The sequence below is a fragment of the Equus caballus genome, chromosome 10 (genome assembly GCF_041296265.1).
Source record: "Equus caballus isolate H_3958 breed thoroughbred chromosome 10, TB-T2T, whole genome shotgun sequence".
Taxonomy (NCBI): Eukaryota; Metazoa; Chordata; class Mammalia; order Perissodactyla; family Equidae; genus Equus; species Equus caballus.
Genome location: NC_091693.1, coordinates 66,731,888 through 66,749,128, shown reverse-complemented (window position 1 = coordinate 66,749,128; position 17,241 = coordinate 66,731,888). Strand labels below are relative to the sequence as shown.

The window sequence follows — 17,241 nt, the reverse complement described above, 5'->3', positions numbered from 1 at the left end:
GTTAAATCAAAACTACATTTGAATTTAAAAATCTCTCTATGACAAAAAAATGCCTCAAAGAAAAGCAAAAGCAAATAACAGTCCATAAGCACATAAGATGTTTAACATGAGCCATTAGGGAAATGCAAACTAAAACTGTAATGAGATACCACTTCACACCCGTTAAGATGGCTAAAATTAAAAAAAGATACAGACAATAACAAGTGTTGAGGATGTGGAAGAATTGGAACCCTCATACGTTGCTGGTAGGAATGTAGAATGGTGTGGCCTCTTCGGAAAACAGTTTGGTATTTCCTCAATAGGTTAAACATGGAGTTCACAAGTACTCAGCGATTCAACTCCTAGGTATACACCCAAAAGAATTGAAAACAGGTGTTCAAATGAAAATGTTCATAGGAGCACCTTTCACAATAGCCAAAAGGTGGAAACAAGGCAAATGTCCATATACTGATGAATGGATAAATAAAATGTGATGTATCCATACAACGGAATATTATTCAGCCATAAAATGGAATGAAGTATTGATACATGTCACAGTATGGCTGCATCTTGAACACATACTAAGTGAAAGAAAAGTTACAAAAGATCACATATCAAATGATTCCATTCATGTGAAATGTCCAAAATAGGCAAATCTATAAAGACAGCGAGTTTGCTTAGTTGTTGCCTGGGTTGAAATGGGGGTACCACTACGGGAGATCTTGGGATAAACGTGGGGTGACTGCTAATGGGTCCAGGGTTTCTTTTGGGGATGATGGAAATGTTCTAAAATGAATTGTGGTGATGGTTGCACAACTCTGAACATACTAAAAGCCATTGAATTGTACACTCTAAGTGGGTGAACTATATCTCAATAAAGCTGTATCCTTAAAAAAGAATATATGCATGTTTGAAAATACAGTATTATTTTCACTATTAAAAAAACAAAGACAATGAGGGGAAATATTTTCCATACTTGTGATAAACAACTGTTGAATATCTTTTATTATTTAATTAGGAAAAAACTTCTGATATTTCAATAGAAAAAAGGCAAATGCCTCAATAGAAAAAAAAAAGGCAAAGAGCATGAGCAGGTAATTTAGAAAAAGATGTCCAATAAATATTTTTTTAAATATCTATAATCAAATTATTATTGAAGTATAATTGACATACAACATTATATTAGTTTCATATATACAACATAATGATTTGGTATTTGTATATATTGCAAAATTATCACCACAATAAGTCTAGTTAATATCTGTCACCATACATAGTTACAGAATGTTTTTTCTTGTGATGAGAACTTTTAAGATTTACTCTCTTAGCACCTTTGAAATATGCAATACACTATTATTAACTATGGTCGCCATGCTGTATGTTGCATCCCCACGACTTATTTATTTTATAGCTGAAAGTTTATACCTTTTGACCCACTTCACCCATTTCACCCAGCCCCCACCCCCTGCCTCTGGCACCTACCAATTTGTTCTCTGTATCTAAGAGCTCGGTTGTGTTTTCATTTTGAAAATGTCTTCATTCTGATTTTAAAAGTTATACACACTCATTGTTTTAAAATAATCAGAAAATACAAATTACAAAAATGATACAAAGTGATTTGTAGTACTCAATTTATAAAATATAAAAATATACAGTACAATACGAAAATACATTACCTTTTTCTTAGACACCTGATAGATGTCCAGCATTATGATAAGCTCTAGGGCATACAGATGGAGAGGAGGCAGATGAGTCCGTGAGTTCCTCTCCTCATGTCGTACCCAATATATTGGGGGAAATAAATGTTTAAAGGGCAGTTAGTATTAGAGTCAGGGAAGTACAAGTTACTATAGGAGCTCACGGCAGAAGCAGAACCTAGTCTGGTGAGGAAAGCTATCTGTTTGAAATTATTTTTAAACTGAAACCCTAAGGATTAGTAAGAATTAGACCTTAAAGGCTAGGAGCGGGGGGGAGGTGGAACAGTGTTCCATGCACAGGGAAGAGTCTGTGTGAAGCCCCAGAGGCAAGAAGGGCATAGTGAGTTCTAGGAACTGAACGTAGGATTGAAACATAGAGGGTTTTTTTAGGGGGATGGTTGCAGGGGTGGCGGGTTGTGGAATAGTGCCAAGACTTTAGGAATAAGCAGAGATTTTTCAAGAAAGATGTTAAAGAGTTTAGATCTCATCATGAGGGAGTGGGCAGACAGTGAAAGGTTTTAAGCTAGAGAATGAAAATGGTGCTGTTTCTATTTAAGATCGTTCAGACCGCAGGGCAAGGAAAAAACTGGAGAAGAATCAAATTAGTGGCAGGAAGACTAGTTCTGACTTTTGCAATAGATCAGATCAGAAATGATGGCCTGACGTAGGGTAGGGTAGTGATTGTGGGAATGGACTGAAGAAGACAGACCTGAAGTTATTTAAGAAGTCTGCATGACAGAGCTTGGCAAGTGACTTAATGTAGCAGCTAAGGGAGAGAGACAATACCCAGATTTCTGGTTCGGTATATTTGGTAGCAACGTAATAATAATGCTGGTGGTAAAGCCAAATTAGGGAGAAGCTTCTCACTTGGAATATGGTCTTGCCAAGATCTTCGGTGATCTCCTCCAGACCAAAACCAGTGGTCATTTTTCAGTTTCCGTCTAATTCACCCAGAAGCAACATTTGACGCAGCTCATCACTTCTTCCTTCCTGTTCCTTTCTTCCTTTGGCTTCTGGGACCCCACACCAGTAGAGTCCATTCTACCTCACCGGACACTCTACGTCTCTAACCTCTAGAGTCGGAGGACCCTCATGCTCACTCCTTGTGCTCTCTTCTCTGTCTACCCTCACTGCTTGAAAGACTTCATCTAGTCCAATGGCTTAAAATACCTTCAAAACATTGGCAACTCTTAAATTCCTATTACTATCCTAGACCTTTCCCCTGAATTCCACACTTGTATAATCAACTGCTACTCAATATATCCAATTGGATGTCTGATAATCATTTCAACTGTGTGTGCAAGATAAGACTCCTGATCCACCATCACCATTCCCCCACCCCAAATCCACTCCTCCCACAGTTTTCTCCTCTCAGTACGTGTCAGATCCAACCTTCAAGCTCCTCTTTTCTTTTTCTTACCTCCCACATCCAATCCTTCAGCATGCGCAGCAGGCTTCTCCTTCAAAATATATCCAGAATTTGACCAGTTTTTATGACATAGGGCACACTTTCCTCAAGATACAGGGCAGAAGCTCCAATAGGCCTGGCTGAAACTTGCAAAGCCTGTTAAGGCCTCAGTTGCCATTGACACCCTCGCACTTCTGCCCATATTCCACTGGCCAAAACAGGTTACATGAAGAAGCTCAGTATCAATAGGACAGGGAAGTGTACTCCACCCAACATGAACTAGGGAATTAACGAGGGAAGAGAGAGAAGGATGAATTGTGAACATATAATGTAATTTACCATGGACTATCATATACCACCAGAACCTTGTCTAGCTCATCATCTTTCATCTCGGATTCTATGTTTCATGTTCTTCTGTATAGACTCTGTATTAGGTTCTTAGTGCTGCCATAACAAATTACCACAAATTAGGTGGTTCAAAATGATAGAAATTTGTTCTTTTATAGTTCTAGAGGCTAGAAGTCCAAAATCAAGGTGTTGACAGGGACATGCTCTCTCCAAAGCCTCCAGGGGAGGATCCATTCTTGTCTTTTCCAACTTCTGGTAGCCCCAGGCGTCCCTCAGCTTGTAGCAGCAAAATTCCAATATCTGCCTTCATCTTCACATGGCTGTCTTCCCTCTGCCTGAGGAGGTCCCATAGAGCTAGACCTCTAAGGACATGAATATTTGGGGACCAGAGGGCAGAGTATTATGGGTTGAATTGTGTCCCCCCCAAAAATATGTTGAGGTCCTAACCTCCAATACCTATCAATGTGACCTTAGTGGGACATAGGATCTTTTCAAATATATTCAAGTTAAGATGAAGTCGTACTGAATTAGGGTGGGTCCTATCCAATATGGCTGGTATCCTTATGAGAGAAGAGACTTAGACATACAGGGAGAAGATGGCCATGTGACAACAAAGGCAGAGATTGGAGTGAAGCATCTACAAGCCAAGGAACGGCACAGTTTGCCAGCAAACCACCAGAAGCTAGGAAGAGGCAAGGAAGTATTCTACTCATGAACTCATCACTTTCAGAATATTTGAGGTATTTAAATGCCAATGTATTTAAAGACTTGTTCTTTAAATTTAGGCAGTTATGGATCGACTTAAATATCTGAACCTAAGAAGAGCAGCTGTTTTAACTAAACTTCAGAGTTCAGAGGAAGAAAATGATGTAATGGAAAATGTAAGTTATTTTTAACCGTTTGAAAGTCTACCTTTCGCTTTATGTTGTAACCTTAATCTATATCCTTTCAAGGTTTAAAACAAGTTGCAGGATACCTTTTTTTTTTAATTGAGATCATAATAATTTACAACATTGTTAAATTTCAGTTGTACGTTATTATTTGTCAGTCACCATATAAGTGCACCCCTTCACCCTTTGTGCTCACCTCCCTGGTAACCACTCAGCTGTTTTCTTTGTCTGTGTGTTTATCTTCCATATATAAGTGAAATCATATGGTGTTTGTCTTTCTCTGTCTGGCTTATTTCACTTAACATAGTACCCTCAAGGTCCATTCATGTTGTTGTGAATGGGGCGATTTTGTCATTTTTTTTGGCTGAGTAGTATTCCATTGTGTATATATACCATATCTTCTTTATCCAATCATCAGTCGATGGGCACTTGGGTTGCTTCCACCTCTTGGCTATTGTGAATAGTGCTGTGGTGAACATAGGGGTACATAAGTCTCTTTGCATTGTTGATTTTGAGTTCTTTGGATAAATATCCAGTAGTGGGATAGCTAGATCATATGGTATTTCTATTTTTTGAGAAATCTCCATACCGTTTTCCATAGTGGCTGCACCAGTTTGCATTCCCACCAGCAGTGTATGGAGGCTCTCTTTTCTCTACAACCTCTCCAACATTTGTTATTTTTTGTCTTGGTGATTATAGCCATTCTGACAGGTATAAGGCGATATCCCACTGTAGTTTTGACTTGCATTTCCCTGATAATTAGTGATGTTGAAGATCTTTTCATGTGCCTATTGGCCATCTGTATCTCTTCTTTGGAGAAATGTCTGTTCATGTTCTCTGCCCATTTTTTCATCGAGTTGTTTGTTTTTTGTTGTTCAGTTGTGTGATTTCCTTATATATTATGGAGATTAACCGCTTGTCAGCTATATGATTTGCAAATATTTTCTCCCAATTGGTGGGTTGTCTTTTTGTTTTGACCCTGGTTTCCTTTGCCTTGCAGAAGCTCTTTAGTCTGATGAAGTCCCACTTGTTTATTTTTTCTTTTGTTTCCCTTGTCCGAGCAGACGTGACATTCGAAAAGATCCTTTTAAGACCAATGTCTTAAAAATGACATTGTTTTCTGAAACAGGTAATAGAAGACACTTGGGGCTCAGCCCATGGCTGAGTAGTTAAGTTCCTGCACTCTGCTTCAGCAGCCCAGAGTTCACCGGTTTGGATCCTGGGCACAGACCTATACATCGCTCATTAAACCATGCTGTGGAGGCATCCCACACAGAAGAACTAGAAAGACTTACAACTAGGATATACAACTATGTACTGGGGCTTTGGGGAGGGAAAAAAAAGAGGAAGATTGACAACAGATGTTTCTCAGGGCCAATCTCCCTCACCAAAAAAAAAGGAAGAAAAATAAAAAGAAAGTATCTTGTCCAATCCCTTAAAAAAAAAAAAAGGAAAGAAAGAAAAGAGAGCATCTTGTCCAATCCTTTAAAAAGAAAAAACACTCTATTTACCTTATGCTCATTCTACCTTCTAATAGAAAATGCCCAGTACAATATAAACATAGTCTTATAACAGAAATGAAATTTATTTGCCTTATTAAGTTTTGGACAAGTGCAGAATGGTTGCAATTAAGAAAAAGCCAAAATTTACTTTCTAAATAATTTCTTAAATGGTAAAGCACTACTAAATAAGATATGAAATACTTGATACTGTTAATTTCAGCAAAATTTATGCCCACATTTTTAATGTAGCCTTTATTATTTACAGGATGAATTGCTCCGTACTCTTGCATCTTATAAACTTGTTGCACCAAGATATAGATGGCAGAGGAGCAGGTGGGGACAGACATGTCCCGTGATGTTAAAAGAAGGTAACATTGCTCTAGGATTGGCAGATTGTTCTGTGAGGTAGGTAAGATTTTCAGAACTTAGCTTTCAAACCTGCCCATGCCTCTTTTCAGTTGTTTATGATTATGGCGTATTTTAAGTTTTCTAGGTAAAATATATTGTCTTTCATCAGAAGAAGCATTAAAAACATTTTTGTTGAACCCGCGTCCCTATCTCCTTCCACCTATGCCAGCACCACCATTTAAAGTCTCCATCTTTGGTCCGCCATCTTCAGGGAAAACAACACTTAGCAATTTGCTGGCAGAAAGTTACAAAGGAAAGGTAATTATTTATCTAGCTAGCTAGCTATCTTTCTACCTATCTATACTTGATTATAATTTGTAGGATTTTAGGATTTGCAGGATTTGTACTCGGTTTTCTTAATTTCACACTGTCCATTGGGTAATTGGTCCAGTGGGAGAAGGCATCCTCCTTGCTGTTTACTGCAGCTTCCACACCATAGCCTCTCCCTGCTTCCCCAAAGCCTCCAGATTTGACGGCAGACCCTTTCATGCAGACCATGCCACCTACTGCCTTTCTTGCTTCCACTCATCTCCTGTTCCCTGGGCTGCATCCCTCCTGGCCCACTGTCCTTCTCTCCACATACTCACTCCCATCATAATTCTTGGTGATTTCGGTATCTGCAAAGATGACCGTCCCAACACCCTAGCCTGTCAATTCCTTGCCCTCTCCCCACAGTGAGCCTGTTCCCCACCCTCAGTAAGTGAAGAGAAATTATTTTTACCTTGGAGCAGAGTGATAGCAGTAGAGGTGGTAAGAAGCAGACAGATTTGGGATATAGTTTGAAGACAGAGCCAAAGGATGGGATGAGGGATTGGAATGTAGAGGAATTGCATGAAGGCCAGCGTGGCTGGAGCATATAGTGTGAAAGGAGAAATGGCTCAAGATGAAGATGGTTGAGGATGTAGTCAGAGCAATGCAGGTCCTGGGGAGGAGTGTGAATTTATTCCAAGTGCTGTTGAATTCTTTTAATCACAGGGGTCACATTTTCTCTTTGCTTTTAACTTTTTCTTGAAAAATATGACTAACATATAGAAAAGTGAAACTCGCTGAATCAGGAGAAAACAAACCCCCATATAACCACGACCCAGGTCAAATATGGAATGTTGCCAGCACCCCAGAAGCCCCCTCATGCCTCTTCCCAATACCAGTCTTCTTACTCCTTCCACGAAGGAACCACTGCCCTGGACTTTGTGGTCTTCACTTCTGTACTTTTCTTTTATGGTTTTACCATGTAAGTGTACATCCAAGTACTATAGGTTAGTTTTGCATGGTTTTTTTTTATGGACTTAAACAATTTATGTCCTTTGTGCCTTGCTTCTTTCAACTTAACATTATGATTGTGATATTTATCCATGCTATTGCCTATAGCTATAGTTTATTCATTTTTATTGTTTTATTATATTCTAGTGATTGAATTATATTATAATTTATTTATCCATTTGAGGGTTAATAAACCTTGGGTTGTTCTGGTTTGGGGTAATTATGAATAATATTGCTGTAAATATTCTTGTGCATGTCTCCTGGTGCACACATGCATATCTTTATATATCTTGGAGGTACCTTTAGGAGTAAAATTTCTGGGACATAGGGTATGCATACATTCAACTTACGTAAATAATGCCAAACTGTTTTCCAAACTAATTCTACCAATTTACAATCCTATCAGCAGTTTGTGAGAGTTCTGTTTTTCCATATTCCTGCCAACTTTTATTATGGTCAGTCTTTCCAATTTTAGCTGTCCTGTTGGGTGTATCTCACTGTTTTTTTAATTTGCTTTTCCCCAATGGCTGATGAGGTTACATTTTTTCATATGCTTCCTGGCCATTCAGATAGTCTGTTTTTGAAGTGTTTGTTCAAGTCTCTTGTCCATTTTTTAATTTCTTTGCATATTATTGGTACAAGTTCCTTATATTATCCATATACAATTTTTTATTATAAGCATTATGAATATTTTTCTACCACTCTATGATTTGTCATTTCATTTTTTTAATGAAAAATTCACCATATTGTTCATTTAAAACAAATCACTAAGTCCTGCCTACACTAAATAGAAGGGGATTTAGGCGCCACCTTCTGAAAGAAGGAGTATTAAAGGATTTGGGGACATGTTTTAAAACCATCACAGTATTTGTCAGACAGAGAAATTCTAATTTTAAACATATAAAGAGTTCTTACAGATCGATATGTAGATGAAGCCCCAATGGAAAAAAATAGCAAACAGGCACTTCACAAAATAATAGATACAAATAGCCATTAAACATGAGAAAAGGAATATGCCCAAAAAACCGAGATATGTCATGCCAATCTCACTGTCAGAGTTAAAGATCACTATTAACACACAATATTGATGTGTGGCTAGGATAGAGAAAAGTGCATTCTCATACACTACTTGTAAGAATATAGCCATTAGGGATGGCAATTGGAAATATGTATAAAATCCATGCGTATCATTTGAAGTGTCAATTCTATTTTATGGATTTTTTTCCTAAAGAAACTATCAAAGATGTATACATAACTGTATTCATCATATGTATTCATTATAGCCTATTTGTAATACAAAAACATGTATACCTAAATATATATTATTGGTATTTTCGTTAAATACGTTATAATACATTCAACTACAATTCTGTGCATCCACTAAAAAATGATGGTGTAGATATATATTTATTGGCATGGAATAAAGTAATATAAGCATACTGAAGGAAAATCAAAATGAGTCTGGAGATATGGAAATATTTAAACTTAAAAGGCAAATAGAAATCTATTTCTAACATCCAAGAATTCAGTATGCAGTATATTATCTATCTGACAAAGACCTTATATTCAGAATGTATATAGAATTTTAATCCAATTTTTTAAATAGGCAAAAGTTGAACATACGCTTAAAAACAGGAGGTAAGTGAATGACCAATAAGCACATAAAAAGAAGCTCAAAATTATTAGTGATTAGGGAAATGTAAATCTCAGCTACAATTAGATAATTTTGCATGTCCACTAGAATGGCTAAAATTTAGAAGATTCACAAAACCAATTGTTGGTGAGGATGTGGAGTAACTGCAATTTTCATAGATTGCTGGTAGGAATGTAAAATAGTTCAACCACTTTGGAAACAGTTTGATGATTTATTATAAAGTCAAATATACACTTACCATATGAACCAGTAATTCCCTTCCTAAGTATTTATCCAAGAGAAATGAAGACATATGTCCATGAAAAGAATTCCTTACAAATGTCCACTGCTGCTTTATGTATAATAGACGAAAACTGGAAACAGCTCAATGTTTATCAATAGATGAATGAGTGAAAAACTGTGGTATATTTCTACAATGGAATACTACTCAACAATAAAAATGAACAAATTACTGATATATATAATTACACTGATGAATCTCAAAAACATGCTAAGGGGAAAAAGTTTGGAAAAGGTTACATACTGTATGGTTCCATTTATATGAAATTCTAAGAAAGGCAAAACTGAGCTATAGTGCCAGAAAGTGATTGCCAAGGGCAGGAATTGATTATAAAGGAGTATGAGGGAACTTTTGGGGTGACATAAATGTTCTACATCTTGATTGTGGTTGTTGTCATATGTATGTATTTGAAAAAATCTTCACATTGTGTACTTAAAATGGATGCCTTTATTGTATGTAAATTATACGTACAAAGTTGATTTTAAAAATATATGTGCAGGGCTGGCGCCATGGCCAAGTGGTTAAGTTCGCACGCTCTGCTGCAGGCGGCCCAGTGTTTCATTGGTTCGAATCCTGGGCGTGGACATGGCACTGCTCATCAAACCACGCTGAGGCAGCATCCCACATGCCACAACTAGAAGGACCCACAACGAAGAACATACAACTATGTACTGGGGGGCTTTGTGGAGAAAAAGGAAAAAAATAAAATCTTTAAAAAATATATATATGTGCAACTTGAATCTATATATTACAGGATAGATACATATATAAATAATCGTACATGAAAAATATGACTGAGTTTCTATGAAAGCAAGTACTCAAAAATCAATGAATTCTGAACATAACATACGTCAAACAGCATTAATGTTTTTGAGATAGATAAGTATAGAAATTGATATAAATAGAGAGAGATGAACAATGTGTTTCATATTTGCAGTAACTTGTAGTTATGTTGGTTTTTCTCAAATATTCTTTGCAGGTAGTTGACTACGCCAAGATTGTTCAACCACGTTTTGATAAAGCCCTTGAAACGTTAGTGAGAAATACTATAGCTGAGATCACTGAAGCAGCTATCAAAACTGTGAAAGAACGGCTTCTCACAGAACTACAAGCTAAAAGACAAGGTGAACCACCTTTTTTTTAATGTCTGTTTTAAGGTTAAATCAACACTTAGGCCTCGCTCCCCGAGGGCAAGGACTCAGTTTGCTTGTCTTGATTTCCCTGGCATCTTTACACATTGTAGCCTCTTAATAAATGGTTGAAGGAATGAATATACGTGAACCTGATTCATAAACAGAGAAAAAGATTTCAATTCTAGACTTCTAAGGAAAGGCATCAGAAAGAACTTCCAAATTTGGATTTCTTAACTTTCAGAGGTCTGCTTCCGGGCCGGAGACTGAGCTGAATTATATCTTTATCTACGCCAATTACGACAACACCACTCTGCCTAACTCTTGTGCAATTGGCTGTTGCTGCCATCGTTCCTGTTGTTGTTTTAGGCTTGGATGTCAGCCCCAACTGTAAATTAAATTTTTCTATTGGGAAAATATTAATTGTGAACTCAAAAAGTCACAAAACAGTGGAACTGGAAGAAGCTTTAGTGATCAGTTCACACAATTCTCTAACTTTACAAATGAGGAAACTGAGGCACACGGGGGTCAAATGATTTCCTGAAACTCGTCCAGCTAGTAGCTGAGGCTTGAACCCTCCTTTCCAAAGTCCTGGTGTTCTTTCCCCTGGCCATTCTGCCCCTTCCTTATCACATTATTTTAGAATAAGCACAAGGGTTTTGGGGTTGTTTTCTCTGTTTCTCCAGGAAAAATGAGAGTTCTCAGTTCATGACTACTTTTGAAATGTATTGATTGGTTTTGGTAGAATTTATATCTATAGCTGGCACTTTTGTAACCAGTCACATTAGAACATGTAAAAGCAGCTTAATCTAAACATCTCCTCTTTCGGGAATGCCCTCAATGCAGCATTTCCCATACACTACATGCGATCTTTCTTGCATTAAAGATCTAGACCCAAAATTTGAGATTAGCTCCAACTATTTTAGACTAGATTCAGCCACCGCGGTTTGGATTTCTCAGAAGCCACAGTGATGCTGCCCCCTAATATAGACATCACTGCCTCAATTCCAAATAGTCTTTTCCTAATAAAGTTTTCTCATTACAAAAGTAATAGTAGATTAATATTCATTGGGCATTTACTATATATTGAGGCTATGCTAAATCCTCATAACAGTCCTATGAAGTAGGTATTTTTATCTCCACTTTTAGTAGATGACGAAACTAAGGCTCAGAGGGGTTATGAAACTCGCCCATAGTTGACAGCCAGCAAGTGATTGGGATTCAAATCAATGTGTGTACTGTTATCATCTGTCTCGCAAGTGATCACGGAAAACTGGAAAAAGCAGATGGAAAAAAATGCCTTCATACTTAGTCCCCAGAGATGTCCCCTGTTAAGAACTTGATGCATTCTCCACCCCTCTCTTTTTCCTATTCATATTTGTAATGCTTGTGATCCTACGGTACGTGAAAAAATTGCATTCTCTCATCTTAAAATAATGCTTCTTTCTAATTAATATGTTATTTTTGTAATAAATTGTGTGTTAGACGGGGATCTAAATTTATTTTTCCCAAATGGTGAGCCAATTTTACAAATAACGTTTACTAAATTTTCCGTAACTTTACTGGAGATTTGGAATGCCTTCTTTATCTTCATATTAAGTTTGCATGTGTGTGTGTGGAAACTTCTGCACTTTCTGTTCTATTGATCTTTCTCTTATAGCCTTTAATACAAACAGTGATTATTAAAGCTTCATGATGCAGGGCCGGTCCCATGGCCGAGTGGTTAAGTGTGCGCACTCTTTTCCCTGGCCCAGGGTTTCGCTGGTTCGGACCCCAGGCACAGACATGGCACCGCTCATCAGGCCATGCTGAGGCGGCGTCCCACATGCCACAACTAGAAGGACATGTAACTAGAATATACAATGATGTACTGGGGAGCTTTGGGGAGAAGAAGAAGGAAAAAAAATATTGGCAACAGTTATTAGCTCAGGTGCCAATAAAAAATATATATAATAACTTGAGGAGAATTCACATCTTTACTTTATTAAATTTTCTCATGCAGACAGATAAAATCTCCACCTTTTGGTGTAATATTTGTACCCTTCCTAACATTTTATAACTATCTTCATGCATTGTCTGTACTTTTATTCCTAGATACTTTGTCATTTTGTTACTATTGATTGGGATCATTTTTCTATTATATTTTCCAGGTAGTTATTACCAGTATATTGGAAAGGTGTGTGATTTTTATGTTTTTTTTTTTTGTAACTGTCCACCTTATTAAACTTGCTTTCCAGTTCTGATAGATTTTTAGTTGAATCCCTTAAGTTTTGCAGATAGCCAATCATATCATTTGAAAAGAAGTATAATTTCGATTCTTCTTTTCCCATTATATATGCTTATCTCCTTTCTTGACTAATTATGTGGGTAGCAGTTCTAGGATGATGTTAAATAGTGGCAATGGTAGTGGGCCTTTTTAAATGGATTCTTGCCAATGTTTCTCCATAAGGTTACTCAGTATTTTTATCTGGAATATATGTTGAACACCATTAAATGCCTTCTCAGCATCTATCAAGATGATTATAAAGTTTTTAATCCTTTGACCTACTGATTTGATCAATTATACTAAGGTATAACTTCCAACTTTAAACCATTCTTGTAGTTGTGAAATAAACCTTACTTGGTCGTGATGTATTATTCTTATAACATATTTTTTCTTGTGGTTATCTAGAATTCTTTCTACACTTTTAAGTGTAAGTGGTTTATAGTTTTCTTTTTTGTGCTCTATTTGTCAGATTTTGCTATAATGTAAGTTTTTATGTAAATTAGGAAGCTTCCCATCATTTTCTATGCTTGAAACTATTTAAATAACAAGGAAATTATCTCTTCCTACACGGCAATGTTGAGCTTTTGCTAGGCAAGCACACATTATTTGCCTAATAAATCTGCCTCCCTTCTTTCTTATTAGCATATAAACACGTAACAGAGTCCAACGTGGTGCCCAACGGATTATAGAAACAACCAAAAAAAGACCAGCATTGAAATTGTATGCCATCCAACGATGATCCAGATTGAATTTATATTTTTAGTATATTGCCTTCAAAAAAATCCCAAATTAAAAAAAAACTCATAAACAACTCACAAACTAAAGTTTGAGAAATATTGACCCAGACTACTAAGATGGCTTGTTACTCAACCTATTTAAGGCTGAACAAAATGAATTCATTAATTCATTCAGCAAAACCTTGAGCATCTACTTTGCATTAGACATGATTCTAGGCCCTGGGCTCCAGAGGAAAACAAGATGCATGAAGCTCCTGCCCTCATGGTAGTTACATTTTAACAGATGGGAGATAGGCAAAAAAAGCAAGTGAGCAGACAGAAATATAACCCAGTAATGGGGCTGTCAGTGATGGGGGTCGGGGTGCTGGAGTGTGAGGGTGACCTCTCTGAAGAGGGGACATTTAGCTGAAACCTGGATCAAGAAAGGGAGCTAGCCGGGCTTCTGGAAGAAGAACAATGATCTGTAATGTTTCCTGGAGTCTAGAGTGATGCCTTTCATACCAAATTATGGCATGAAATCATAGATTTTAAAACTGTCCACAAATTGCCTTCTCCCACCAGAATATAGAAATAGATGCTCTCCCTCATACGCTGCAAACTTAAAAGCTTTTTCTTTTCTTTATCAAATTCACTAATGCAGCTAACCCTTCTCAAAATTTAAAACATCGAAATTCTTTGGGTAGTGAATTTTATTCCAATATTTTTTCAAGGTAAATTTGTTGGTAGAGAACATGGAGGTTTTTTCTTTTCTTTTCTTTTCTTTTTTTTTTTTTTTTTGAGGAAGATTAGCCCTGAGCTGACATCCGCTGCCCATCCTCCTCTTTTTGCTGAGGAAGACTGATCCTGAGCTAACATCCGTGCCCATCTCCCTCTACTTTATATGTGGACGCCTGCCACAGCATGGCTTACCAAGTGGTGCCACGTCCACCCCTGGGATCGGAACCGGCGAACCCTGGGCCACCGAAGCGGAACGTGCGATCTTAACCGCTGCGCCACCAGGATGGCCCAAGAGTATGGAGGTTTTTAATATAGAAAAATATATAATAATACGGAAGATGGCAGCTAACGTGAAATAGGCTTCCTGTGAGCCGAGCATTTTCTAAGTTAAGTGTTTCCATACATTGTCGCATTTAATCCTTGTGACAGTGCTCTTGGTTTGATGATCCCCATTACGCCCAGTAGAAATCCAGACAGGGTGATTAGTGTTTTCCAACGCTGAGTCAGAACTCACACCCAAGTCTTGCTGACTTTAAAGCAGAGGATTTAATCATTAGACCTGTCTCGCTATCCACAACTACCTTTTGCTAACAGCCAATTACTGTCTTTCAGCCCAGTCAGCTTTGAGAGAAATTGAAAAAGAATTTGAAAGACGGGAATATGACAAGTTCCCAACTGATGAGTATAAAAGCTTAGAAGACTTCCGCTCTTCACTTGGTGAAGATGGTAAAGAAATATATTGCTGATGTTATTAGCCAAGTCTTTCCTAACATCAAGGGATTAGCTGCTAACGCAAATTATTTCTTTGCCGCAGCGTTCGCTCATGAATCCCAAGTAGAAGGCTTTTCAGAGGACAATGAAGAAACCAAAACGACATCAGAAAATGTCCTTGATGATCAAGCTGCCAGAATTGATAAAGATGGTAACAAAATGAACTGCTAATGCCGTGCTTATGAATCTTATTTCCATTTATTTGATATTTTATCATGTTTGTATTGAAGCTTAAAATTACTCCAAAAATTAGAAACTTCAGGAGAAAAAAGTTAGCTTCTCTCTTACAGATTTAAACTGAACAGCTGTAGAGCAGAGATAGGTTTACTAGAATGAAGAAGAAAATGTAGAAACCAGGAGCCTAATATGGTTAGAAAACCCCCCAATTTTTTGAATGTTTCCAAACATGATACAATCATTATCATACAATAATAAATTCTTTCTTAAAAGCTCTCTATTTCCTTTAATGTGTTGGAATCAGAGCATGATAAACCTAGAGTTTTAGCTGTGAAATGTTATCATTTATTGTTATTTACCCTTATAAAAATTTTCCATTCATATTTTAACATAATTGAGAGCTTCCAACGTAAATTATTTTTACCTTTTTTGATTTATAATGTACCACTTGATTATATTGTTTCATTAGGAAATATTCTAACACTCATTTTAAATTACTGTACAATTTCCCTATTTTTAGATAATAGTTTTAACTCGTTCTTTCTGTTGGAAACTTGTTATTTTTCAGACTTTATTTTTTTGCTACTGTTTTTATGCTACAAATAATGGACTTTTTACATGAAGTTTTGTCCACATGTTGACATCAGTGGTGTCAACAGTTTAATGAGTAGGAAGCTATAGACAGAATCAAATGACTTTGCATAATAGTTGTTCCAAAGTATATTCTGCTCAGTAATATACAAAATATATGTCATCATTTCCTCGGTGTTTTCTCTTTTGAAATATTATTTTAATTTTAATTTGACTATTTCTGAAGTTTCATATTTTCATATTAGTTAGTCACTCATATTTCTTCTTTTCTGAGGTGACCGTTTTTGTCTGTTGCCCATTTTTCTAAATCATTGTATCAGTTGTGTGGTTTCTATATAAACTTTCTATGTTAGTCACTTGTTTTCCACATTTTTTTCCAAATTGGGTGGTTTGCCTTTTAAAACACCTTGCTGTTTTTGAAGCAGAGGGATTTTTAATATTTTCATAGTCAAATCATTATTTTCCCTTTGTTGATTTCCTCCATTTACTTTCAGGCTTAAAAAGTCTTCCTCTCAGCCAGAGATTTAATATATACTTATATTCTTTTTCTTTTATTGGTCTGACTTTTTTGTATTTAGTTTTTAAAATCATCTATACTTTACTGTGTTGTATAATGTAGAGCTGATTTTTTTTGTTCGGTTCCTCCTCCTGATCCAGACAGATGTGCTGGCCTAGTGTTTATTTCAAGCCTAGTAGGAATTGAACTGGGCACTGTCAGAAACTTACCTATGGTCTTCCTCCTCTCTCCTCTTTGGGGGAGGCAGTCCGAGGTAAAGAAGGCATCAGTGCTCTACGCACTGCTGGAGGATGCCAACACCGCCAGCCTGCCCTGGGGAAAGCACCCTCCTTGCCCCCCGTGTCTCAGATAAGCACAGCCTCTATATCTTGGAGCCAGGAGGCTGTCAGTTAAGTCAGGAAGGGAAAATTTGATCTGTTTTTTCAATTTACATTTACTGGCATTGTATAAAAGAATTGATCTTGGTTTTGTTACAGATTAAGTCATGATCTTTTTTCTACTGCTGATAGATATGTTTACCTGTTTGATTATTATGGTTGTTATTTTAATTTTTAAAAAATTGGGAACATGAGTCCTGGCTCCCTGGGACCCATAGCACAATCTTTTTTGGGAATCACCTACAATCTATTACTGTTCTTTAGATGATAACGACGTTTTATTTACTGATGAAAAAGAAGTCCGTGAAGTGTCTATATTTAAAAGAAGTCTTCAAGACTCTAGTCAAGATCTAAAGTTGGATCCAAAACCAGGTGAATTAATGTTTGGGTTATTTGGTTTTCTTGGATGGTGGATCTAAAAATAACAAATAATCCCTTTAGAATTTTGAAGGAGAAACATGTGATTTTTTTTTTTTAAAAAACGTTCTTAATACCCAACTTACTGTATCTTAAAGGCTACTGTATTGTGAAC

General features: G+C 36.8%; 1 protein-coding gene across 7 annotated transcripts in view; it reads left to right on the top strand.

Moving 5' to 3' along the window:
• Positions 1 to 17,241, top strand: part of AK9 (adenylate kinase 9) — a 125,459-nt gene that overhangs the window by 31,529 nt on the left and 76,689 nt on the right. For 6 of the 7 annotated variants that reach the window (XR_002810940.2, XM_070225404.1, XM_023650909.2 and 3 more), the window contains 7 exons: positions 4,218 to 4,313; positions 6,090 to 6,229; positions 6,310 to 6,490; positions 10,406 to 10,550; positions 14,889 to 15,002; positions 15,091 to 15,198; positions 16,974 to 17,081. Coding sequence is in view for 6 of the 7 variants with exons in the window: in XM_070225404.1 (XP_070081505.1) it covers positions 4,218 to 4,313; positions 6,090 to 6,229; positions 6,310 to 6,490; positions 10,406 to 10,550; positions 14,889 to 15,002; positions 15,091 to 15,198; positions 16,974 to 17,081 (892 nt within the window). In the remaining variant the exon portion in view is untranslated. The remainder of the gene's footprint in view (positions 1 to 4,217; positions 4,314 to 6,089; positions 6,230 to 6,309; positions 6,491 to 10,405; positions 10,551 to 14,888; positions 15,003 to 15,090; positions 15,199 to 16,973; positions 17,082 to 17,241) is intronic. The other variant, XM_070225402.1, reaches the window with a different exon arrangement.